Source organism: Salmo salar, chromosome 07 (assembly GCF_965601325.2).
Source record: "Salmo salar chromosome 07, fSalSal1, whole genome shotgun sequence".
NCBI classification, from domain to species: Eukaryota; Metazoa; Chordata; class Actinopteri; order Salmoniformes; family Salmonidae; genus Salmo; species Salmo salar.
The window spans coordinates 45,033,089-45,059,251 of NC_138297.1; the positions used below are offsets into that span (position 1 = coordinate 45,033,089).

A 26,163-nucleotide genomic window follows, 5' to 3' on the forward strand; every position below is an offset into this window, starting at 1 on the left:
AGGACCACTGATACTTTTCCAATAACAAGATTGTAGCACTTATTTTTAATGAAAAAGTTACAATTAACTGCACAAACATATATATAAACCCATTCTCAAATCCTTGACTGAGAATTCATACAGAGGTGGCTTGCTCCTGCATTAAGCAGGACATGATTGCCTGGTCGTCTCATCCATCCTTGCTATATAATAACATCATTTCACCATAGCCAAGTCCTTGAGTGAGTTCCTCTGTCTCTTGGCTTTGTAGCCAGGCCTCAGGAACTCGATCTTCCTCTTCTTGGCCTCGATCTTGTTCTTGTGTTTCTTCAGCTTCTTCCTGGCTGCGATGTCGGGGTTAGCCACCGCCTGAGAGAGAAGGGTAAAAGGTGAGATGCTTGGTATCCAACATTACCCTGCCATTGTGATAAACAGTGTCTGATGTATTATATCACTATCTCAAAGATGGCAGGTTGTCAAAATATATTTAAAACAAAACATGTAAATAAATATTAACAGATTCAATTAATTTTAGCCAAGGATCTGAGGAATAAGTTCAGGGTGTAATAATCTACAATTTATGTTCTTAACTGTGGGTAACAGGGATATTGGTATCCACCTATGTTATATTTTTCAACAATACCTTTTGTATTAAAGTCTCTGCCACATGACACAATCTGTAGAATTGCAGGTAACGAGGTTGAAAACTGCTAAATTGTCTCTCTGTGCCAAGAGGCGGGCCTTTAATGTTATTTCCCATGGCCTGAGACTTTGGCAGTGAATGTATGCTATTTTTATCTCACTCGAGTTGTGTTCTGATTATGAGGGGGCTTCTGATGAATTTGCTGTCAAAAAAGGGGTCCCCGAGCACAAAAAGTTTGAGAACCCCTGCCGTAGGAGTACACACCTGCATAGCCTTGTGTTTCTTGCGGTTGGCCCTCCTCTGTGAGGCATCCTTCTGAACGGCTGAGAAGGCCAGGGAGAAGGTCTGCAGCCCCACCTGCTTCTTCAACAGCTCTATCAGCTCCTGGGACAGGTTTTTCAGGGTAGGGTCTGGGGAGCAAAACGTCTAATTAAATAGAGCACTAACTTTATGCTTCTCTGTGACCAACACCTACAGAGGGACCAGTCGGAAGAGAACGACACAGAGTTGAGTTGACACAGAATAACAAGAGAGAGCAGTCAGACAACACGGCAGCCACAATGAGCACACAGAACAGAGAGAAAACTGAAAGGCCAGAGAGAGGCTAGTTCTGATTAGGATGATGAATTTGAGAAGTGGTGAGAGGAAGATGACAGTGTTGTGTTAGCTTGATCCTCGTGGTGGTTATTAAATGATGAGGACAGTATTACAGGATGCTACCTTGGTCTGCATAGGTGCTGTCCAGTTCTCTGTAGAGAGGGGCGATGATGGTGGTGAGGTAAGGACCCAGCCTGTCTTTACCCAGGTCCACAGCTATAGCTCCCAGGAACTTAAACACACATGTTCTCTATGGGGGGAGAGAAAGGACAAATAACAATATGAACATTTATTGCAGATATTCGTCAACCCACCATCAGTAAATAAGCAGTGGTGTTGGGAAAATATATAAAAGGACCACGTATTGGGGTGTTGGTGTGTACCTTGAGGGGTATCTTGGGCGTGTCTGCAGCTTCCCTCTTAGCCATTAGAGACAGCTTCTTCATCATCCACAGTAAGGATGGAGGACGATCATCCTTCTCATCCTCCTCTTCCTGCTTCTCTTCCTCTTTTTCTTCATCAGCTTTCTCTCCTTCGTCATCGTTCTCCCTCTCTCCTCCGTTCTCCATCTCTTCCTCCTCCCCTCCCTCCTCCTCTACTTCCCGGGCAGGTGTGATTTCAGACTCAGGTGAGATCAGGTAGATCACCTTGGCGACGAACAGCAGGTTCTTGATCACCTGGGGAACGGCAGACGAGGCGATCAAACCTGTCAATCGAACTACTGCCTGACGTGTGACACCTCAGACTTAAATAGTCTGTTTATAACATCATCGGTGTAATATCGTCGTCCTTACCTGTTCTCCTGTTGACGTGTCCAGGTACTTCGACTGGAGCTGGTGACAGAAAGACAGGACCAACTCTCTCATCTGGTGGAGGGAAGGAGTGGGGAAAGCCAGGTAAAAGACACATAAATCAGTATTGCTAAACATCACTCGAGTCAAACCCTCGTTTACAATACAACGCATTCAATTATCTCATTGTTATTCAAACCCCCCAAAAAGTTGCATGCCATTCTAGAAAGTTGTTCTCCCTGTTTCCGCCTCATTCACTGAGTAGCCCATCTTGATGACGCGTTTGACCGTGGTCACTCTAAGCAGGTCAAGTCATCGGTCTGTGTCTTTGGTTAAGTGATGTTCAGACTCGTCTCACCTTCTTGTCTAGGTTGGTGGTAAGGAACGTGGTCGCCACAGGTTCTGGTGTGCTGGTGTTGGCACTGCCCTTCTCTGTGGTCTCCTCTCTCCAGCGGGCAACCAGCTGGTCTGGCCGGTGGGCAGCAAACAGCTGACCAAACAGTTGAGAGGCGGTCAGCCACACCCAACAGTGAGGGTAGCGCAGGTGGGTCTCAACATGACCTGGTGGAGGGGGGGACGACGACGCATTGCTCCGTTACACAAAGGGGAAGTCAGCAGCTTAGAGTGTAAAATATTACATTCAATGATCGATGAATTGATGTAGATCTATAGGTTCTAGACTTTATCATCAGCCCATAGAACAAGAGAGACATTTCAGGTGTAAACGTGTAGGCACATGGGTTTAACCACACTGCTATACAGAGCAGGCAATAAGCTTAACATACCACAGTACTGTAGGCTTATTCATCTCACCCCAGACAACAGACCGGGCCCATCTGATAGATACGTGATGTTTGATCTACGACCATAGGAAACGGCAAGACCGCACAAACAGATGTGGGACCAGGCTAGAGGTAGTAGTGTCTTACCCAGGATGTTAGTGAGCGTGTCTTGAGGCTTGCTGAGCTCCAGTAGGCTACAGTCCTTGGTGAGTTTGGTGACCAGGGTCAGGTAGCTGAACAGCAGTCTGTCTGCTGCCTTCTCATCTTGCTCCTCCTCAATCTGACACACACACAGATGTAGAGCAGCTGTTAGAAAGTAGTCAATAAAATACGAATACCCGCGTCGTGCTTAGGTAATGCTTCTGAAAGTGTAACTGTTCACATAGTTTATATAAAACAGTTCATGTTCGACTCACGTCTTCAAAGTTGTCGGGGTGGATCTCTTTCTCGATGAGGGGCAGCAGGGCATCTAAACGGCGGCCAAACTGAACCCCCTCTACCTCCACAAACAGCCCACACACCTGGGCCCCCAGACGACGCAGAGACACCTGGGGGTCGGGGTCAGAGGTTACAGCAGGAGGACATGGGGTGCATCTCAATAGTCTGAAGTGGATTGCTCTCCTTTCCTTTATTTGCACTTCATCAGACATTTACATTGCTTTATTAGACCTGTAGAGAAAGACAAGACTAATGCGTGTGTGTGTGTGCGTCCATGTCCATACCTTGTCTCCAGACAGCCAAGTGTTGACCAGGGTGAACAGGGTGTTCTGGTGTTGCTGGTCCAGTTGACTCAGCAGCGATTTGATGGCCACAGCGGCCATCTTCTTACAGCGAGCCGAGTCATCGTTCACCATGGCCAGAGCCAGAGGGACGAAGAACAACCCACTGTGCTGCAGCAGCAGGTTCTAGGACAGAGACGAATCAGTTACACACAGGAGTAGAATTAGGTTGTGCCAAAAGACTGATCTAAGGTCAGTTTTGAGTTTATTCCCTCTAATGGTTAGGATGTGGGATCTGCTTCTATAGGCAACTTCTACCAGGAGCAGTGGGTATAGAAAGCGACCAGAGTTACTGCAAATCTAACTCAGGTAATTATGGGATGTGTGTGTCAGGAGGATTGTTGTGGATACCTGAGGAAAGGTCTGGAAGATATAGGCCATCATCTCCAGGGCAGCCTCTCTTCCTGTGTTAAACTCATAACTAACACAGAGAGAGAGAGATTTTAGTATCAAAAGTCACAAACAAACGACTTGCATCTAAAATAACGAATCCCTTTAAACACAAATATATCCTACCTGAGCTGGGCCACGATGAAGTCCAGATGTGATCTCAGTTTCTTCCCCAGAGGATAATCCAGGATATACTTCTGGTAAATCTACAGGTGAAAATAACAGAAAAAACTCAAATAACAATCGAAAAATACAAAAATGTGTTGCCTTAATTAAGCACAGTTAAACCACTGTTTTAACAAGGCACCTTCAATAATACAATACAAACGGTAAAATACAGGTTTAAAAATGAATATAAAAAGAAACAAAACCGTACATGTCTACACTGGACCCTGATCATGCCGTTCTGCCCGGTAACAGACAGCTTGGCCACTTTCTTCATCAGCTCCTCCATCTCTGGTACTACCAGCTTCCTGGACAGGATGGCCTGTAGGGGGAGATAGAGGAGATACAGTACAGAGGATGACAGATTAAGAATTTCATTATACACTTTGAATGCAAATACATCTATATGCCTGGTTAAATAAAGGTGTAAAAAATGCTGGGGTCTGATGTATTAGCTGTAGCAATAAAGTATGGTCTCCCAACGCCATCTCTCTCCTGGATTTGGACAGGTGGAGAGGGAGGGCGTTAGCTACCTTTAGCAGGCCGAAGGCTGTCGCCTGACGCGATTGGTCGTAAATGTCCTCCTCGGCGTATCCCAGCAGCACTTGCAGCTGCGTCTCAGTTATCTTGTGTGTCTTCGTGTTCTTTACTAGGATGGTGATGGACTGACAGCGAAAAGAAGGATCATTCAATTGTTTGATATAGCCACATTTCTGTCATTTCAAATCATTAAAACATTAAAGCCTCATTGCTATTATAAACTGGTTACCAACATAATTAGAACATTAAACAAGTCGTCATACCTGTGGTATATTTAAGCAATAAGGCCTGAGGGGTTGTGGTATATGGCCAACATACTTAGCTGTGGAATATTTGCCATATATCACAAACCCCGAGGTGCCTTATTTAACCAATAAGGCCCGAGGAGGTGTGGTATATGGCCAATATACCACGGCTAAGGGCTGTTCTTCCGCACCTCGCAACCCGGAGTGCCTGGACACAGCCCTTAGCCGTGGTATTATAAACTGGTTACCAACGTAATTAGAGCAGTAAAAATACGTTTTGTTATACCCGTGGTATATGGTCTGATATACCCCGGCTGTCAGCCAATCAGCATTCATGGATTGAACCACCCAGTTTACAATGTCTCATATACCACGGCTTTCAGTCAATCAGAATCCAGGGCTCGAATGGCCCCGTTTATAATTGATACTATAGTAAAATGTATTCATTCAAACATTTCCAGGATAGAAAAACACTTGTGCTACCTTGAAGCAGTTCTGGACAAGTTGGAAGTTCTCTCCACGGGCAGCGCCAGCCTTGGAGTAGTCTTTGAGCAGGACGAACAGCTGCTTAGTGAGCTGGCCTGCATTCTGCTCTACAGCTGGCAGGGGGAACCGTAACAGGAACGTAAACGCTAAGAGAGCCTCTGTTATCACCTGGAGGCACGGAGAGAGATATACACTCAGATACAGACACACCCACACACCCACACACCCACACACACACACACACACACACACACACACACACACACACACACACACTACTGACCTTGACGTGCATGGAGTTGAGACAGTCTAGTAGCAGAGCAAAGAAGGGATCCAGCATCTCAAGAGCAGAGGCCTCAGAGGAGTTGACCTTGGATTTCTTCAGACTCATATGGAGCAGCTGGACAGAGAAAGAGCGACAACAGTCAACCAACATTCAACTGACCACAGATGAATGAACAGCAAACCACTATTGAGCCATTGGTTACTATCTATTCACGGGACTGGTCGTTGTTTATCTTAATGCCTGCCTGCCGCAAAACACTATTTCATCTTCTAGTCAACCTGTGTGAAAGCCTGTGAGAAAGTTTCTGAAGGTTTTAGGGAGGTTAGCTAGGTTGGTTTACCCGGAGTCCAGTGTCCACTAGGATGTGCATGTTGGTGCGGCTGCTGACGGGGGCTTTAAGTCCCCCTCTCTTTGGCGTGGGGGGCAAGAGGAGACAGCTGGGAGGGGGCAGGCGAGGGTCCGGGGGCGCCTGGGGCTTTTTGTCCCTACACACAAACAATAAAGACACGACGTCAAATATTTGCGTGAGACTCCGTGAGTGAGTGAGAGACAGAGCAAGGAAAAGGGAGCGTGCATGCAGTGTGAGTGTGTACATACTTGTTCCGCTTGGTGACGAGGGGCAGACTCTCTGAGACCAGGCCGTGGCTGAGCAGTAGTATAGCCTGATGGTCCATGGCCTGGTTCACCAGTAGACCTGACACTATCCTCTTCAACACCGCATGGGCACGACGGGCTGTCTTCAGATTGGCTGTGTTCTCCAGGATCTAGAGACAGATGGAGAGAGCGAGAGACAGAGAGATTCAGACAGAAGGAGAGAGAGAGATAAATAAAGTCACATACACACAGTAATCTGTTGTTGTCCCTGCTGTCTGAGGAATTTCAGACACGTCTAAGTCATACTTACATCTTTCATCGGCAGTATGAGTTGTATGACTCTGTCCTTGCCAGAGTACTGGCCCAGGAACTCATAGGAGTCCATACTCTTACTGTGGCGAGCCTCCATCAGCTTAGAGACGATCCCCTTCACCTCCTTCTCCTCAGCCACTGCACCAAACAGCTCGTTGTTGAAGATCTACAGGAGAGGAGTGGAACAATGGTGGATGTATGAAACGTGTGAAAGGAGAGCTGGCAAGGTTGTGTATCAAAATGGATTATGCACAGTGACACACACACACACACACACCACACACACACACACACACACACACAAGAACCAGCATAATCATAGAAAACCACAGGAAAATAGACATGAATAGGTCAGAATAGTTACATCGATTAGCAGGCCCATGCAGTGGTCCAAGTCTCCAGGCCTCAGTATAGGGGCGAGGTGAGACAGGAGTTGGTACACTGTGAACGTCAACACATGGACCTGAGCGAGAGAGAGCCAGTGGGTCAAAACAAAGTCATATCATTTAGAATAAATCACTTAATGATTGAATACATTCACACAGACAGAGATGGAGTCTCAGTCTCAAAAACATAGTCGGTAGTCTAAAAAATATATCAATTGTTTTTGTCAAACTTGCTCAGTAAATTTGGTTGGAAATCATTTATGAACAGCAATGACCTTTTCTCTGACTTCCAAGCAAATTTAAGTTAGAACTTGAGACTGGACCACTCAACACCTACAGGAAAGCCATTCTGGTGTGTCTTTGGCATAAAAATGTGTGTAATTGTCCCACTGAAAAGTAAAGCTATCCCCTTTATAGACTTTCACTAGGCACTGTAACAGTGGTCTTGGAGTAGCCTCCCACATAGCACCGTATTCCCTTTGTAGTGCCCTACTTTTGATCAGAGGCCATTTGGGACGCAAGCCTGGGCCTCGTACCCAAGGTCTGAGGCGAGGGTGTTGGTCCATCTGTATGAAAAGACAGAGGAACCTATTCAGCTGTAGTGTTCACCTGGTAGCCCTTAACCAGAATGGACTTCATCTCCTTCAGTAGGTACTGCAGGTATTTGACCCCCAGAGTCTCGATGATCTTAATCAGGGTGTTACGAGCCACGTCTCTGATCTCCTGGAAACGATTCCTCAGCAGCACACACATCTTCATCAGGATGCTGTCAACACACACACTGTTTATTATATACTGCGCACACTCCCAGACACGGACACACACCGACAGAGCCACATTTACAGGGCGTACCACAATGTTTACATTAACTGGGTGTACATACCCGGGCAGGTTGACGTCCATGACAGTCGTGGGTAGTGTCTGCATCAGTTTGACCATGGCGAAGGCTATAGGAACTCTGGCCACCTCCTCCTCCTTCACATCCTTAGACTTCACCGCCTTGCACTCATCATCTCGCTTCACCTACACACACACACGATGTCATCACTCTGCGACAATACTAAACACGGGTTGGTGACACATTCCAAAAGATCCCCGACAGCGAGTACAACTGGTGTGTGTTTGAGCGTGTGTGTACCTTGGCGGTCAGACACTTGTGTAGCCTGGGCAGGACAGCATTTTGAACAGTGGCATGGATAGAGGTGATCAGGGCCTCCAGCTCCGCTTTGTTCTGGGGTAACCCACTGGGAGCCGCAGGGGCTCTAGTGGAGGGGGTCGGCTTCTTCACCGGAACAGCTTTAGGCCCCGCTGTAGATTCTGTGGCGTTCGTTTCCATAGCAACACCCTCAGCGGTCTCTGCGACGTCCGTTTCCATAGCAACAACCTTGGCCGTTTCTACGGTGGCTGTTTTCGTGTCGGTTTCAGTTTCCATGGCTTCCTCAGTGTCACTCTCTTCTGATTCGACAGCTGCCACCTCATCCTCATCACCTTCTTCATCAACGACGGTGCTCACAACTAAACAGAAAGAGGCAACGCCGATCAATACATCACACGCTTGGGATGGAAATCATATTCTACTTCATTGGGACCTCTTGGTCACCGATGTCCAGCCTGTTCCCTCACCCTCTTTGGCCCTGGTCTTAGCTGCCTCCATTTCTCTCTCCAGAGTGTCATGGTCAAAGTGGAACGCTTCCAGAACAGTCACCAACAGACTGTGGATGGACACAGGTGTGAGACAACAGTACTACTGGAAAACAAACATATATATCACCCTCCGATACACACAGACACACACATAGCACCTACCTGACAGCCAGTTTCTGTTCAGCCTGTCCAGTTTGCAGTACGTGAACAAAGTGTTTAAGGTAGTAGAGGTATTTAGACCAGGTCAGTCTCCTACACACTGCTCCTATCACCTCTACTGAGGCTGCCGTCATACCCTCATTCTGCAGGACAGAGAGAAACACACAGGTTACACACACACACACAGCCAGTCACTCACACACCAGAAAGAAGGATAACATTATTCAGTGTGTTGTGTAACTGACCTTGAGCATCTTCTCGTCGAAGAGGGCGGTCATGGCGTAGGGCATGATGTAGTTCTGGAGGGAACGGGATGACAACACAACCGTACCCTCCGTCAGCTGCTTGGCTAACTTCCTCAGAGCGCGACCTCTACGGTGGATCTGAGAGACAAAACAGGAAGCACTGGGCTGAACACCACGCGTCCTGACTCGTTTGAAGAGCGTCGGCCGTACGGCTACAATCCAAGTTGCCCCGTGCCAGACTAAACGGTGCATTTTCCCGGCACAACTCCTTACGTTCCGATATCTATACTAGCGTACCACTTAGAACGCACGCCCAACACGTTGCTTCGTTCCACGTAGTACGCCGGTGTGAATACTGGAACAGTGACTGAAGTCTTACCTGGATGTGCTTCATGTGCTCAAAGAAGTCAGACTCGGGGTCGTTGTAGTCGGTGAGCTGCACCAGATCTCTGAAGTCTCTATGGGTGGGGAAGGTCTTCACCAGACACGCCAGCACTGTGGTGTAATCATGCTGCACACTCTGAGAACACAGGAGACACACACTGGAACCAAGTTCACTTTAGTGTGTGTGTGTGTGTGTGTGTGTGTGTGTGTGTGTGTGTGTGTGCACTAACCTCCGTCTTGCTCCTCAGGCCTTTCCTGACTGCGTCCAGTATGGTGTGCTGTACTATCTCCTTGTAGTCCCTGTCTCCACGACCCACTGCAGCTAGACGTGTAAGGACAGCAGACAAACACAAGGTGGCGTTGTCTACCAGGGACATGTCTCCAATCTACAACACAGGAAGGAAGAAGGTTGAATGTAATGAATGGACGAATTACATTACTGTTATTAATCCTTTAAAGATTCAATTATTTCCACAACTCGTCCAATACATTAAGAGCAAAAACCACAGACATGCATGGACACGTGTTAACTTGTTATGGATAGGGGGCAGTATTTTCATGGCCGGATAAAAAACGTACCCGATTTAATCTGGTTATTACTCCTGCCCAGAAACTACAATATGCATATAATTAGTAGCTTTGGATAGAAAACACTCCAAAGTTTCTAAAACTGTTTGAATGGTGTCTGTGAGTATAACAGAACTCAAATGGCAGGCCAAAACCTGAGAAGATTCTGTACAGGAAGTACCCTCTCTAACCATTTCTTGGCCTTCTTTGTCATCTCTATCCAAAACAGAGGATCTCTGCTGTAATGTGACACTTTCTAAGGCTCCCATAGGCTCTCAGAAGGCACCAGAACGTTGAATGATGACTCTGCAGTCTCTGGCTGAAAAACAGTAGCGCATTTGGATAGTGGTCGATCTGAGAACAATGAAACGGGCGCACGCGTGCACGTGAAGAGGCCATTTTACATTTTCAGTCTTTGAACGAAAACAACGACTCCCGGTCGGAATATTATCGCTATTTTACGAGAAAAATCGCATAAAAATTGATTTTAAACAGCGTTTGACATGCTTCGAAGTACGGTAATGGAATATTTGGAAATTTTTTGTCACGATACGCGTCCGCGCGTCACCCTTCGTTGCCCTTCGGATAGTGTCTTGAACGCACGAACAAAACGCCGCTATTTGGATATAACTATGGATTATTTGGAACCAAACCAACATTTGTTGTTGAAGTAGAAGTCCTGGGAGTGCATTCTGACGAAGAACAGCAAAGGTAATCCAATTTTTCTTATAGTAAATCTGAGTTTGGTGAGTACCAAACTTGGTGGGTGTCAAAATAGCTAGCCTGTGCTATCTACTCAGAATATTGCAAAATGTGCTTTCACCGAAAAGCTATTTTAAAATCGGACACCGCGATTGCATAAAGGAGTTCTGTATCTATAATTCTTAAAATAATTGTTATGTTTTTTGTGAACGTTTATCGTGAGTAATTTAGTAAATTCACCGGAAGTGTTCGGTGGGAATGCTAGTTCTGAACGTCACGTGCTAATGTAAAAATCTGGTTTTTGATATAAATATGTACTTGATTGAACAAAACATGCATGTATTGTATAACATAATGTCCTAGGAGTGTCATCTGATGAAGATCTTCAAAGGTTAGTGCTGCATTTAGCTGTGGTTTTGGTTTTTGTGACATTATATGCTAGCTTGAAAAATGGGTGTCTGATTATTTCTGGCTGGGTACTCTCCTGACATAATCTAATGTTTTGCTTTCGTTGTAAAGCCTTTTTGAAACCGGACAGTGTGGTTAGATAAAGGAGAGTCTTGTCTTTAAAATGGTGTAAAATAGTCATATGTTTGAAAAATGGAAGTTTTCGGTTTTTCGAGGAGTTTGTATTTCGCGCCACGCTCTATCATTGGATATTGGAGCGGTGTTCCGCTAGCGGAACGTCTAGATGTAAGAGGTTTTAAGCAATACACGCCACAAATGTTTCGTCAAAAGTTACATACAGAAACATTTATTGATTCATAAAGCGAATAGGACATCTGAAATAAGACGGGAGCGTTCCAAATTACTACCAAAGCCGACGCAATAGTCAAAAGATCAGACTGTAGCGTAACCCCCATCTGTAGTGTCTGATCTCTCCTGTGTGGTTTGTCGTGCGTGTGTTGGGTCTCACCTCGAAGGAGGCGAAACAGTTGTGCATCATGGTGTAGATGAAGTTCATATCCAGCGTGTCCATGTCGTTGATCCTCCTGGTGGCCTCCTGGAAGGCTGTGAGACGCACGTCGAAGTACACCTCGTCCAGGTGACGACTGTCAAACGCATTCAACTGGAGGGAGAGAAAGGGGCGATGATCATACATGGCTGTGTGTGTGATCAACATGGGTTGTTTGTTCCTGTGTGTGTGATCAACATGGGTTGTTTGTTCCTGTGTGTGTGATCAACATGGGTTGTTTGTTCCTGTGTGTGTGATCAACATGGGTTGTTTGTTCCTGTGTGTGTGATCAACATGGGTTGTTTGTTCCTGTGTGTGTGATCAACATGGGTTGTTTGTTCCTGTGTGTGTGATCAACATGGGTTGTTTGTTCCTGTGTGTGTGATCAACATGGGTTGTTTGTTCCTGTGTGTGTGATCAACATGGGTTGTTTGTTCCTGTGTGTGTGATCAACATGGGTTGTTTGTTCCTGTGTGTGTGATCAACATGGGTTGTTTGTTCCTGTGTGTGTGATCAACATGGGTTGTTTGTTCCTGTGTGTGTGATCAACATGGGTTGTTTGTTCCTGTGTGTGTGGTTTTTTCGAGCCTTACCTTAGCAGCTGTATCTGTGATGTACTTCAGGCCACTATCCAGGTCTCCCAGAGTCTGTTGGGAGACAGTAACACAGGTAAACATTCTGCTATTCACATCACATTCATACGGACCACTAGATATGAGTAGTGGGAAGCATGTAAGGCCCGGCTTCAGCAGCTAAAGATGTGAAAATGAGTGAGCGCAACAGAACACACACGTCGAGTCAGGCTACGGGGGCTTGGGGTCCTACCTGGAAGACGGAGGTGAGGGCCTGTCTGGGCAGCTTGTTGTGGAGGATGGAGAACAGTCTACTGATAGGCTTGAGGAAGGAGGCGGGATTAGAACACTGTCTCAGCAGGTTCTGGACTGTAGCCAGGATGTCAATCTCGGTCTCCTGAAAAAACAAGGGAAGGGAAATACATTTACAGCGCGTTGCAAGCGCTGTGCTGTACCAACTGAGCTACACGGCAAATACTCATGAGTGTAACATTATAACATATAACCTACCACAATGCAAGGAAATGACAGGACAGATCAATAATGAGTGGGAGCTCATGTAATACATACCATGGTATAACGTAACACAACCTTAACATGACGCGACCTGGCATGACGTTACCTTCGAATAATCCAATACAGCACGAACGCCTAAACAAATAACCACAACACAGACATAACATATCACTAGAAGAGTAACACGTTGTTGTACCTGTGGGTTGCGGGCCTTCTGGAGGTATGGCAGCAGCAGGCTGATGAGCACTGAGCTCTGGTCCTTATCACTCACAAACCTGCTGAGCCTGGAGAGGAGAGAGATCATTACATTAGCCTATAGAAACCACAACTATCGTCATCGCCATACAACGACCTTAAACCTGAGAAGGAGAGCTGTGATAAGATCACAAAGAGCAGAGGCTAGAATACGCCATCTATGATCAGTTGGCATTGGAGATATTCGACTGTCTACAACAGGGCTCTCCAACCCTGTTCCTGGAGAGCTGCAGTCCTGTAGCTTTTCGCTCCAAACATAATCTAGCACATCTGATTCTAATAATTAGGTGGTTGATAAGCGGAGGCAGGTTAGTAAACAACTGGGGTTGGAGTGAAAGCCGACAGGACGGTACAGTAGATCTCCAAGGGTTGGAGAGCCCTGGTCTACAATGATCACATAAAGTCAGCACGTCACCACAGCACAGTAGTCAACGCTTCATAAAGGACGCAGGAGGATGTGAGGACCCGAAGGACTTACTTTGAGAGGATGTTGAGCTCCTTGGCCACCTGGGACCTAAACCTCTTCTTCTTGAGTCTGTCAGAGTTGCGTATGATGCCACTGAGGTACTGTAGCAGGGTGGAGATGTAGGGCAGGAGCAGCCTGGCACCCTGGGTCAGATGCTCTGAACAACACAAACAAACCATTCGTTTCTGCACTTTTATCAATGTGCATGCTTTGTATTTGCTATTATTTACAAGTAATTGTTTTCTTACAAACGGTAAACTTTGTGGATACCACCCATTTTGCATTTGCTTATACCTACTAGGGCCCATAGTTTTCCCATGTAACCAAACGAGGAAAAACTCTGGTCCATAGTTATACTGTTTAGTATTTACTTTTATTAGTAGCATTTGCATATTCTAGCAGTGGCCCTGTAAACATTGCATTTGCGTATTCTATTCGTTGTCCATAGGCCTCACCTGAAGAGATGTCGGCTCCCTCTGGTGGCTGGGGGAACACACTGCCGTTGACGCTCAGCTCCGCCTCCTCACCCTCCGTAACCAGAAGGTCCTTCGTGGTCACCAAGGACTCGGCGATGTCCATCACCATGGCAACGGTCTGGGTGGAGACATTCTTGGCGGAGAGCAGGGCGAACACGTTGCGGAGGACGTCACACTCTGGGTGACCAGACTGCTGCTTGGCCAGGAGGGGGAAGTACCTGAGAAAGAAGGTGGTCACTTTCAGGCGGGTTGAATCTGTCACCTACCACTGGGTCATGGCAAATTCCTCCTAGTTCCACACTGGAAACTGGATTGTTGCAAGAAACATTCTCCCATTCATTTACTGATCTCATTGTGAAAGGACTTAGTGTAGCTGAAGTCTCAACACAAAGACTGTTTGATAAGTGATAAGGGATTTATATGTTTAAATGTAATGATTAAATAATTCTACCCTGAAACTTGACTATTAGTGATTATTAGTTTATGTAGCATGTATAATGAATAATTAAAGTACTAAACTTAAGTCCCATAAGGTTTAGTAGAGGCCTGTGAGGAAGAGAAATGTATGTGTGTGTCTAAGAGCACACCGAGAACAATGAAGACTGTGTTTGGCTCGACCTGGCTAGAACTCTGAGAAACTTATGATAGGACAGGGAGTACTTCTCAAGGTTCCTCTAACCTCGGGGAAATGGGACGGACAGCGCTGGGTAGTGATTAACCGTGGTGAGAACTCTGGCGAGGGATACAAATCGCCTACTGTTCGTGTGTATGTATGTGCGTAGGATATCTACTGTTTGTGTGTATGTATGTGCGTAGGATATCTACTGTTTGTGTGGAGGTATGTGCGTAAGTAGGGAGTGAGTTATAAAATGAATGTCTTTGTATTATGGACTTCAGAACGTTCTCTGAATAAACTGAACAAACCTTTTGCAGAAGCTGAGTCTTTGACTAATTATTATTAACCCAGTGTCTAACAAACCTCGGGGATTAGTCAAAGCTTATTGATTGTTAGTTATTATCATTGGGATTCAAAATTCTCTCGACAATAAGCTTACCTGGCATTCTTGCTCCAGACGTGGATGAGTTTGAGGAGGGGTGTGGGGGAGTAGGGGCTCTCTGTCGGCAGGCGGCAGACCTGGGGCCAGACGATAGCCTGGAAGACGGCATCTAGCTCATCTGGAGTGAAGCTGTACGAGTCGAAGCCATCAAAGAAGTCCTGGATCCTCAGGACGCCCAGGCGCCTCAGGTTCTTCAGAGGAGCGATACAGCCCACCTTTAACTGGGCAGAGAGAGAAAAAATACATTTAGGAGTTTTCAAAACCTCTTAATCTATTTTCAGCCTTCAGCTACAAAGACTAGAAAAAAAACAAGAGGCGACAAAACAACTTCAAGGAGTTACTGACTTGTCCTAAAAACTGATGTTTGTGTGCAGTATCATACATGAACATCAACATGCTTTATACATGCTCACACCTGCAACTGCCAGGGCAGGCTTCTCTGAGCCTCCTGTCCTAGTATCGGTCTCAGAGGGCGAGCTGCGGCATACTGCCACAATGGCCACACTGCAGCTCCTGCCCAAGACCAGAGTTACTGACTTGAAACTTAACGTTTTTCTCAAGAGACATCAAATCAAATTTTATTTGTCACATGCGCCCGAATACAACCTTACAGTGAAATGCTTACTTACAAGCCCTTAACCAAAAATGCTGTTTAAAGAAAAATAAGTGTTAAGTAAAAAATAGATAAGTAAAAAGAAAAAAGTAACAAGTAATTAGAGAGCAGCAGTCAAATAACAATAGCGAGGCTATATACGGGGGGGGGGGGGGGGTACCGGTACAGAGTCAATGTGCGGGGTCACAGGTTAGTCGAGGTAATATGTACATGTAGGTAGAGTTAAAGTTACTATGCATAGAACCCAGGAGCTTACTATCAAGCTTCTCGGAGTAGGAGTGCCGATCTAGGATCAGGTCGCCCCCTGTCCATATAATCATATTAATTGTGATCTAAAAAGGATAAACTGATCGTAAATCAGCACTCCTACTCATCCAGCAGCCTCTTGTTACATACCTCCCCTGGTCCAACACAGAACATACAGTAGGTTTCTCAAGACTAAGCCTATATGAGACTCCGGCTGGGTATATACCTGTTCTCTCTGGTTGAGGATGGTGGAGACAGAGGCGGTGACACACAGTAGGATCTGCAGCACCTTGGGCAGGTGTGTGTGGATGAGGTGGCCCAGTTTACTGATGACTGTGTTGACTATGTTCAGCAGGCTGTGCTGCCGACCCAGAGGAAGGACGGCAGAGAAGTCTGTCTCGGCTATCGCCTTGTCTACTGCAGCTAGACACAGACCTGGAGAGAGGGAGGGGAGAGAAAGAAGAAGAGTTCTAAGTGTTCATATGTCATACATTTAAAACAAAACACAGGTCCACACACACACACACACACACACACACACACACACACACACACACACACACACACACACACACACACACACACACACACACACACACACACACACACACACACACACACACACACACACACACACACACACACACACACACACACACACACACACACACACACCTAGGCTAAAGCTACAATATAATGGCAGAATAGACCAATGAGACAGAGGGCAACAGAGCCGTTCAGTGAGGAATAAGACGAGAAACACTCCACTCCCATACAGGTTGTATATCACATGGCGGAGGGCGACCTACCTTGTCCGTGGTGGCAGACGGGCTCCAGCAGGAGGTCAATGAACATGCCCAGCTCCTCAGACTGGCATCCTGCCAGGAACCTCAGCACGATGGAGGAACGCTGCACAGCGCCAGACTTGCCCTGGAACTTACTGCCAGTCCTACTGCGCATCCGCCCAAACAGAACCCTACAGAGGTTGGAGGGGGGGGGGGGGGGGGGGTTATATTGGAGTGGTAAAGGTGACACATAAATAGGCCACAAGTTTAAGTTCACTTGAAGATGTGACACACACACACACACACACACACACACACACACACACACACACACACACACACACACACACACACACACACGAGTAATAACAAACGAGAGTAACCGCACACACACACACCTCATAAGCAGCGGGATAAGCTGGGCCCTGTGTGAGGCGTCCACCACGGCCTGCTCCTCTGAGACGTTGAAGTGAACGATCTCGTCCTTGAAGTGTTTGTCATCCAGCAGCCTCTCCAGATTCTCCCTGAACACAAACAGTCACGTCAAAGACATTCAATAGCGCAGGACTTTAGGTCCAGAAGCTCAAGACATTTCAGATACAGAAAAAGACATCAGATGAAGACATTGTATTACTATATCACATCAAACACAGAAAGACAGTGTATCAAATGGCCTGCCACCAGATACTGAATCAAGATATATTAGCAACTCTAAGCCTATCGGCCTGTACAGCTTCAAAGAGGCACCAGAGCAATGTTGTTGACAGGATCTCCAGGGTGATTCTGTGAACCAGGTCTGTGGTACATTATGGGAAATGAAATAACAGAACAACTCCGATTTCCTTCCATCATTCTGTTTTCAGTGCCGTTAGATGGTTAGTAAATGGATAGTTTAATAAGGGAAGTGAATAGAGGAGCTCCTGTCAGATCTGTGGTCCTGGGTGGAGGTTAACATTCCTGCTCAGTGGAACCTGAGAGGGTCAGTGATGTCTCTGATCTCGATCAGCACTGGTAACAATGACTCCCATTGAGAGACCGGCAGTCCATAACAGTTATTACAGTATCCCTTACTCTTACTCTGATCATCTGAATAAAACAAAAAAAGTTAAATGGTGATTTTGGAAAGTACGTTTTATGCCTGGCACACTGTATAAAAGGACTGAAGGTATGTTAAAACAAGAGATAAGACGAGATGTTGAGCGACAGTGTCGTTTGGAAACAAGCCAGAGAGCAAACCTACTTGTAGGGGAGGACGTTTGGGTCTTTGTAGGTCAGGACACATTCCAATGCTGCCCTCTGGATCTGCTGGTCCTGGTGGCACAGCAACTGGACAGACACACAGACACACACTTATAGCAGTACACTGACGGAGGCTACCTACTGTTTAGGTAGATAGGCTGATAACGGGTCAGAGAAGTACGTTTAACTGAGTACACGGTTGACGCAGGGTAAATAGGCATATAGTGAGAACAGCTGAGAGTGAATTGATGCGAGTAGCCGATGTGCGTAAGACCTTTAAACAGGTCAAAATTCACAAGGCCGCCGGGCCAGACGCATTACCGGGACGTGTACTCCCAGCATGCGCTGACCAACTGGCATGGGTCTTCACTGACATTTTCAACCTGTCCCAGACTGAGTCTGTAATACCAACATGTTTTAAGCAGACCACCATAGTCCCTGTGCCCAAGAACACTAAGGTAACCTGGCTAAATGACTACCAACCCGTAGCACTCACATCTGTAGCCATGAAGTGCCTTGAAAGGCTGGTCATGGCTAACAGCAACACCATCATCCCAGAAACCCTAGACCCACTCCAATTTGCATACCACACCAACAAATCCACAGATGATACCATCTCTATTGCACTCCACACTGCCCTTTCACACCTGGACAAAAGGAACACCTATGTGAGAATGCTATTCATTGACTACAGTTCACCGTTCAACACCATAGTGCCCTCAGAGCTCATCACTAAACTAAGGACCCTGGGACTAAACACTTCCCTCTGCAACTGGATCCTGGACTTCCTGACGGGCCGCCCCCAGGTGGTAAGGGTAGGTAACAACACGTCCGCCACGCTGAACCTCAACACGGGGGCCGCCCAGGTGTGCATGCTCAATCCCCTCCTGTACTCCCTGTTCACTCATGACTGCATGGCCAGGCACGACTCCAACACCATCAAGTTTGCAGATGACAACAGTAGTAGGCCTGATCACCGACAACGACGGGACAGCTTATAGGGAGGAGGTCAGAGACCTGGCCGTGTGGTGCCAGGACAACAACCTCTCCCTCAACGTGATCAAGACAAAGGAGATGATGTGGACCGAGCACATCCCCATTCTAATCGACGGGGCTGTAGTGGAGCAGGTTGAGAGCGTCAAGTTCCTTGGAGTCCACATCACCAACAAACTATCATGATCCAAACACACCAAGACAGTTGTGAAGAGGGCACGACAAAGCCAATTCCCCCTCAGGAAACTAATAAGATTTGGTATGGGTCCTCTGATCCTCAAAAGGTTCTACAGCTGCACCATCGAGAGCATCCTGACTGGTTGCCTCACTGCCTGGTATGACAACTGCTCGGCCTCCGACCGCAAGGCACTACAGATGGTAGTGCGTACTGCCCAGTACATCACTGGGGCCAAGTTTCCTGCCATCCAGGACATCTATACCAGGCGGTGTCAGAGGAAGGCCCTAAAAATTGTCAAAGACTTCAGACTGTAGACTGTTCTCTCTGCTACCACACAGCAAGCGGAATAGGAGCGCCAAGTCTAGGTCCAAAAGGCTTCTACCCCCAAGCCATAAGATTCCTGAACAGCTAATCAAAGGGCTACCCAGACCCCTCTTTTACACTGCTGCTACTCTTTGTTTATTATCTATGCATAGTCACTTTAACTCTACCTACATGTACATATTACCTCGACTAACCTGTACCCCCGCACATTGACTCTGTACCGGTCCCCCCTGTTTATAGCCTCGCTATTGTTATTTAACTGCTGCTGTTAAATTATTTGTTACTTTCATTTTCTATTTTTTTACTCAACACTTATTTTTCTTAAAACTTCTTAAAGCACTGTTGGTTAAGGGATTGTAAGTCAGCATTTCACTGTAATGTCTACACCTGTTGTATTCGGCGCATGTGACAAATACAATTAGATTTGATGATGATAGGTGAGATAGGTAAGTTTACCTGAGTATACAGGTCATTGAGGCTATTCTCCAGGTACAGAGAGCGAGGGTTGGTGAACTTGGCAAACACCTTCAGGTGAGCGATGAGTTGCCTGGGAAAGAAATTAAAAGTCTTTAGAAAATGCTATATTTGCTTTAAAAAAAAAAAAAATAGCACTGAAAATGTATTGTGAAACAAAAATAAAATGTTTTATTTCCAAAATCTTACTTGGCTGCTGCTCTTTTTGGTGGCATCTTCCTCTCTGGTCTAGCCTTCTCCTCTTCCTCCCTGTCCTCCTCTTCCGTCATGCTAGCCTCCATGGCAGCAGGACTGCTCCTCTTCCTCAGGTCCTGAGTAGGCGCCACCAGCAGGTCAGCTGGGTAGAACTCATTCCTGCCAATCATGAGAGGGGAGGGGCATAGGATCAGTTAAGACAGTGGACAACGGTGCTCTTTCTCAAAAAGCCTTTCCTAGAGTTATTGCGTCTTGTCTACCCGCCTCCTCCTCAAAATGAAAAGACCTGAGGCTCCTCTCCGTAGGAGGGCGGTGTAGTGTGTAAGGCTGCAGTATCTAGTGGTGTGTAGGGTATAGTGTAGGACGAACCTGATGAATCGTAGCAGGAGTGGACTGAGCTCCCTACTGCGTGGTTCTACGCGGTCAGGGACCAGAGCCATGGCCCTCCACAGCAGGCCCCTGAAGTTAGTGAAGTCTGTCCTCTCGCTGGGGTCAGAGGTCATCTTCAGACGCTGCAGGAACAGCACCCCCACGTCCCCGCTCTCGATGACGTCACAGCCCGGCTCCCCTTGCAGCTCCGAGCCGCCATCTTCATCATCATCGTCGTCGCCTTCACGCAGCTCCTTTTCTGTTAGACAGAACATTTTCTTGATCGTTTTACACATCGACGCAAACAGCTCATCACCGTGTTAAAAAAACAGATCACCAATGAGCACGCACTCACCAGCAAGACCTGCCACCAACTCCAGCTGCTCATGGTAGACCTTCCAGAAGTCTTTGTTGTCCATTCCTCTGGCATGGGTCCTGGAGAGAGAGACACAACACGAGGAAGAGATGAACTGCGTTATTGGAGGGGTTAAAAGGTCATAGAGTATAATCCTTTAGATTTATTGTGGTTGTGTGTTCTTACACTATGAGTTCAATGACTGGGTCCCACAGGGGTTTGAAGTTGATGAACAGCATGGAAATAAGATAGCGTAGAGGCACCTGCAAATGGAAGATGCAGAACGTAACCTAATCATCCACTAAGATAATCAAACGTTAATCAAAGGTCCAAAGTCTGTTCGAAATCTAGGTTCCCATATCTACGTTTTAGGTTCCAAATCTAAGTTTTATGTTCTGGGTACCTGTTGGAAGGTCCCTTGTGGCCCCCGGGGTAGTGATCTCTCTACCAGGTCATGTCTGAGCTTCCTGAGGTGCAGCAGCTTCTCTCTGTAGTCCTGCACGGAGGCAGGGACCAACTCAGCCTGAACACACACTGCAAACACAGGCTGGACCTCCACACTCTCCTCACTCTGAGAACACAGACAGAATCAGAGTTCAAATGTGTTATTATTGTCCATTTAGGCTCAAAATGGAAAGTTCTCTCAATTATCTTCTGCCTCGTGAACGAATTCAATTAACTCGAGCAAATAAAGTCATAATTATCCATTTACAAGTTATCATTTGGTTGTTCTGTACCAACCTCTGACGGTTTGAGCTCAGCCTCAAAGTGGGTCAGAATCCTCAGTGTCAGCAAGCGGATCTGAGGGAGGAAGCATGGTGGAGAGGGTTAGGTCACAGTTTAAACACAACTAACAAAGTACCCAAAATAATTAAATCTAAACAAATAATTAAATCTACTTCCATACTTTGGAGCTGTTGGAGGATAGGTTGACGTGCAGCATCTGGTGCAGATCGAGCAGTGCACTGTGGGATAGGTGATCGGAGAAGCCGTTGACTGACAGCCGGGTGTAGTAGAGGTCTCCTAGCAACAGAGCCGACATGTCTGTAGGGAACTTCCTGTGACACACACAAACACAGGAAGTTGATCAGGGTCAAAGTGCACCAATTACGAGAACAAAACCAGTTACCACATTATATAACCAAACATTAATGGCACCAACAAACACACACACAGACTTACTGTACCAATCCAAAGCTTTATCTCTGGTCACAGCAGTTATTCCCACTAAATGGGAACTACTCTCTAAGAGCTGGTGATATTTCTCTACTTTTAGTACTTACTGGATGATGGGCTTGACCCGCTCCACTGGCACCAGGGAGAGAACCTCAGCAGATCCATTCAGACTGAGCAGGGAGCTGAGGGCCTGCCTGGCCACAAACAGACCGCCTGGAGGACAGGAAAAGATCTTTATTGTCCCAGCTCCTGGGTTACTACTGGAGGGACGGTTAGGAGCTAGAACAAATTGGCATCGAATGGAACACAACGTTCATCTGTACATCAGATAAGAGCAAACAAGGGCAGCCCATACCTTTCCCCAGCTCTTCTCTCTCCACGTTCAGTAGCAGGCGATTGAGGAGGGCTATCAGACTGGGAACGACACACCCTGCTTCCAGTGGTCTGAGGTGGGGCAGGAGGACCAGGGCTGCCCAGGGCAGGGACAGGTCAGTGATGGTCTGGTTCGGGTCCTGCGGTAGGCTGATCAGAGAGAGGATCAACTCTGGTACTGACACCTCTGTCCCATCACCTGGCTCCTTACCGGGAGTCTTTCCGGTGAAGACCAGGGGGTAGGTCTCGAAGGCCATGGAGCCGTCTGTAGGGGGCGGGGCTTTAGCCAGGATGAGACTGACCAGCACCTCCATGGCAGAGTGACGAGACACAGAGTCTAGACTGGAGAAAAACCCCTCTAGGTACTGTAGCAGGCTGGGCAGGAAGAACTGGAGAGAGAGAGAGAGAGAGAGAGAAGAGGGAGGGGTGAGGAGAGATGGAGAGAGAGAGAGAGAGACGTAGGGGGTGGCAGAAAGGAGAGAGAGAGAGATTACGTTATCTATGTCCTGTGAAGGAAGCTTTCTCTACCGGAGTCAGCTAGGATGACATTTCCTGGTGTATTGATGAGATTAGTCGATGTACCTGTTCAAACCCTTTCATGGTGAACATCTCCTTAGTGAACTCCAGTATCAGGTCCTGGTCCACCCCACTGCTGAACACCTTTTTGACCGTGTCCAGTGTGAGTGTGTTAGGCAGGGAGACATTCTCCCCCAGCAGTAGAGAGGAGATGATCTGGAGCACGAGTCTACAGCAGGATCCTGGGAGGGCTGGGGTCTGGAGCAACTCATGAACTGTCTACAGAGGCACAGAGAAGGACAAAAACATCAGAGGAATCGATACATATGATACCAACAGTCAGATTTGAAACCAAACTGGGTTCAGGCAAAAGTGTGATCTGAAAATGAAATGGACACAAAGGATTCTTTATTGATTCGATTGTTGTAGTTTTTTTCCCTTCTTTTTAAATGTATACAGTATAAATGGAGACTGTCAAATACATACAGAGATACACACAGCCTCTGAACACAGAGCAAACTCTATGCTTATTCTTAGTTTTACTTATTCATGTCGCACAGATAAATGGCGAGCCCTACCTGACAGACAGCGTCTGGCTTGGTGATCTTGGCTCCATTGCGGTGTCCCACCAGGGTATGGAGGATGAAGAGCAGACGCTCCAAGTGCTCGGAGGCCTGACCCTCCTCATCAACATCTGTCTTATTCAGGTTCCGTAGGGCCTCACTCACACACGTCTAGAGAAAGACAAAAACATGATTTAGACATGGGACACGTCCTCAGTCACAGTTAAACAGCCCTGGACCAGGATAATGAACAGTATCACTCAAACAGTCCGACAGACAGATGACAACAACCCATCTGTCACACAGGCCTTGAGACAGACAAGACAACCCATCATTCAGCCACACAGACCTACAAAGAGTTTACATTGGCACTATGCAGAACCAGTTGTGAGGTAAAAATGCTCCGTAACCTGTAGAGACTCCCACAGAACCAGGAAGTGCTCTTTCTCTACGTGATTGGCTGCTGCCTGGGCCATTTGATCCAGTGCATCTCTGACAGCATCCCAGGGTAGAGATACTTCCTGGTCAGCACTTGGTCCAAGCTTCCTCAGAGCTAGTGGGAGGGCCTGGAGGAGAGGAAAGAAGGATACAACAGAAAAGGGTTGTGAATGAAAGCTCTTTCAACTGAATATACATGCATAAGACTCCACTTTGTTAACCTTTTTCGCAAAGAGTCTAATCTCCTATTTCCTACTGTATAACCTAATGAACTCACCGTGCCAGCGCAGGAGTGGAACATGTTGCGGACTCCTTTACACATCTCAAACAGCAGCTGTCCCACCCCTCCTGCCTTCCCAGGGTGCTCCTCCAGGTCCAGGAACATGTGGTTGAGAAGGGCGTCAAGATCTGGCACCTGGCGGGTATCAATACAATTTATTCAATCAGATCTGATTTCATCGCCACTGGATGTCACCTAGTTAATAAGACCAAAACACACCTTTCTCATCAGAAAAGAAAAACTCTCTGCCGCAAACTTTCGTATGTGTTCCTTCTTGTGTGCCAACAGTGTACTGTACAAGCTGTAGGGGAGAAGGAGAGATAATTAAACACCGATGTAATATATGCCAATATGACATAGATAGGAGACGATGAGAACAATAACGCCGGAGCTTCTAGCACCGTCTGTCTACTCCTACTGCAGCCAGGTAGGCCTAAGGCCCAGTCTCACCTGTACATCTTGGTCATGTCCTTGACCATGAGTCTCCAGAGGTACTTGTAGAGGTAGGAGAGGCAGGTGAAGGCCCACTCCAGTATCTCGGTGTTCTGGGTTTCCAGGAGAGAGGTGACGAGGACAAAGAAGTCAGGGAAGTGGGGGTAGAAATCCATCTGGAGGTCCCTAGCCAGCTGGACCACCAGGCTGATGCATAAGGGAGGAAAAAGTTGTGATTTGCAGCACACACACACACACACACTGCAAGCAACAAGCTTGCCAATGAAGAACAAACATGACATTTGTTTCCACATGATATGACGCTTGTATGGATTATTTATTGGCAAATTTAGGAACATTCTACAGAACATATTCCTATTGATAGTTTGTACCTTCCTCATTAAGCCTCACACAGTAATCTCAGGTACACACACATACACACACAGTAATCTCAGGTGTACACACACACACACACACACACACACACACACACACACACACACACACACACACACACACACACACACACACACACACACACACAGTAATCTCAGGTACGTACTCCAGTAGAGGCTGGCAGGCAAGGCTGTTCCTGGTACTAAGGTGAGTCTTCAGGCTCTCCACTATAGACCTCTGATGGAACACCAGAAGGTTGAAGGACTGGCTCTTGTTGGACACCTCCCTCAGGAAGGTGGCTGAGAAACAGGTGAATGGGTTTCAGATTAGTCACTGGGTTCTGCTCATGGGGACATGTTTGGAAGCTTGACAAGGACATGTATTGGGCCAGATGTGATAGTAGTAGTGAAGCTCCTGGGTGTGACGAGTTATGTACTTACTGAAATGCTCTGTCAAATTCAGGTCCCTCCATTTTGTCAGTCCTTCTGAAAAGTAAGTGTCTACCTCCTACAACGGAAAACAGTGTTACATGCCATGGAATGATATTAACAACGACAAAAACGTCATTTTGAACAAGTTTAATAGGGGATCTGCAGTCTCAAGAGAACGCATACCTCATCATAACTCCCAGTTCTGTCAATGCGATGGATGACATCGATATTGACATTGGCAAGCCTTTCAGCAAACGTGAGAAACTGTAAAGCAAACGATCGTGAGTTAGCTACTTTCTGTGGTGTACTAACGTTACAGTAAGCGATACAGTACTGAAATGACTCGCTAGCTAGGCTACATATGATATTTAACATATCCAAGCAGCTACGCTTGTTGGTTCATTAATCGTAGCAATGGGAAAACATGTTTAATTTGAAACTGTTCAGACATTATGAAAACCAGGCATGAGAGATAGCTATATTTTGTTATTTTCAATGCAATAGCTAAGCAGTCGCCGCTAGCTATGCTAACAACTGTGCTACACGAGTTACCAACAACACTCACCCTGAATGTGTTCTCAGATTTATGATACGACGACTTGGATTTGATCTTCATTTTTGACGGGTCTATTTTTCTGATGTATGTTAAAAAAAGATATGTAATCCACGATTCAAATTTGTATGAAAACTACAATGTATAGACTAACTGTGTTTACACACATGCCTGGTGCCGGGGCGCAGCCATATTGGATGAAGCATCATGGGAACGTTTTGCTTTTCCACGTGGTGAGAAGACAGAAGGTTGCGTGGTTTT

At 46.6% G+C, this 26,163-nt stretch overlaps 1 protein-coding gene and 1 non-coding gene across 2 annotated transcripts; both read right to left on the reverse strand.

The window, feature by feature from the left end:
- Window positions 1-11: 11 nt before the first annotated feature.
- utp20 (UTP20 small subunit processome component) lies at window positions 12-26,101 on the reverse strand. Its single transcript, XM_014207648.3, has 58 exons — window positions 25,915-26,101; window positions 25,533-25,613; window positions 25,359-25,425; window positions 25,085-25,217; window positions 24,541-24,729; window positions 24,310-24,391; window positions 24,088-24,225; window positions 23,783-23,938; window positions 23,388-23,543; window positions 22,876-23,088; window positions 22,277-22,682; window positions 22,029-22,134; window positions 21,653-21,803; window positions 21,487-21,546; window positions 21,149-21,316; window positions 20,932-21,008; window positions 20,746-20,825; window positions 20,391-20,649; window positions 20,016-20,180; window positions 19,809-19,899; window positions 17,859-17,944; window positions 17,017-17,142; window positions 16,643-16,809; window positions 16,060-16,268; window positions 14,972-15,195; window positions 13,896-14,134; window positions 13,453-13,597; window positions 12,916-13,003; window positions 12,457-12,600; window positions 12,225-12,278; window positions 11,593-11,745; window positions 9,638-9,793; window positions 9,403-9,543; window positions 9,024-9,161; window positions 8,782-8,921; window positions 8,599-8,687; window positions 8,114-8,490; window positions 7,859-7,998; window positions 7,585-7,741; window positions 6,954-7,052; window positions 6,588-6,755; window positions 6,281-6,447; window positions 6,024-6,168; window positions 5,681-5,797; window positions 5,395-5,565; window positions 4,660-4,791; window positions 4,338-4,448; window positions 4,088-4,167; window positions 3,923-3,992; window positions 3,515-3,697; window positions 3,209-3,340; window positions 2,940-3,072; window positions 2,369-2,571; window positions 2,014-2,085; window positions 1,603-1,896; window positions 1,343-1,469; window positions 887-1,032; window positions 12-348 (listed from the first exon to the last, which is right to left on the reverse strand). The coding sequence occupies exons 1-58, from the start codon at window positions 25,963-25,965 to the stop codon at window positions 196-198; spliced, it is 8,505 nt and encodes a 2,834-aa protein (XP_014063123.3). The 5' UTR covers window positions 25,966-26,101; the 3' UTR covers window positions 12-195.
- On the reverse strand, window positions 2,735-2,857 carry LOC123743892 (small nucleolar RNA ACA64). Its single transcript, XR_006770744.1, has one exon. It is a non-coding gene; the product is annotated as a small nucleolar RNA ACA64 (small nucleolar RNA).
- Window positions 26,102-26,163: the final 62 nt, after the last annotated feature.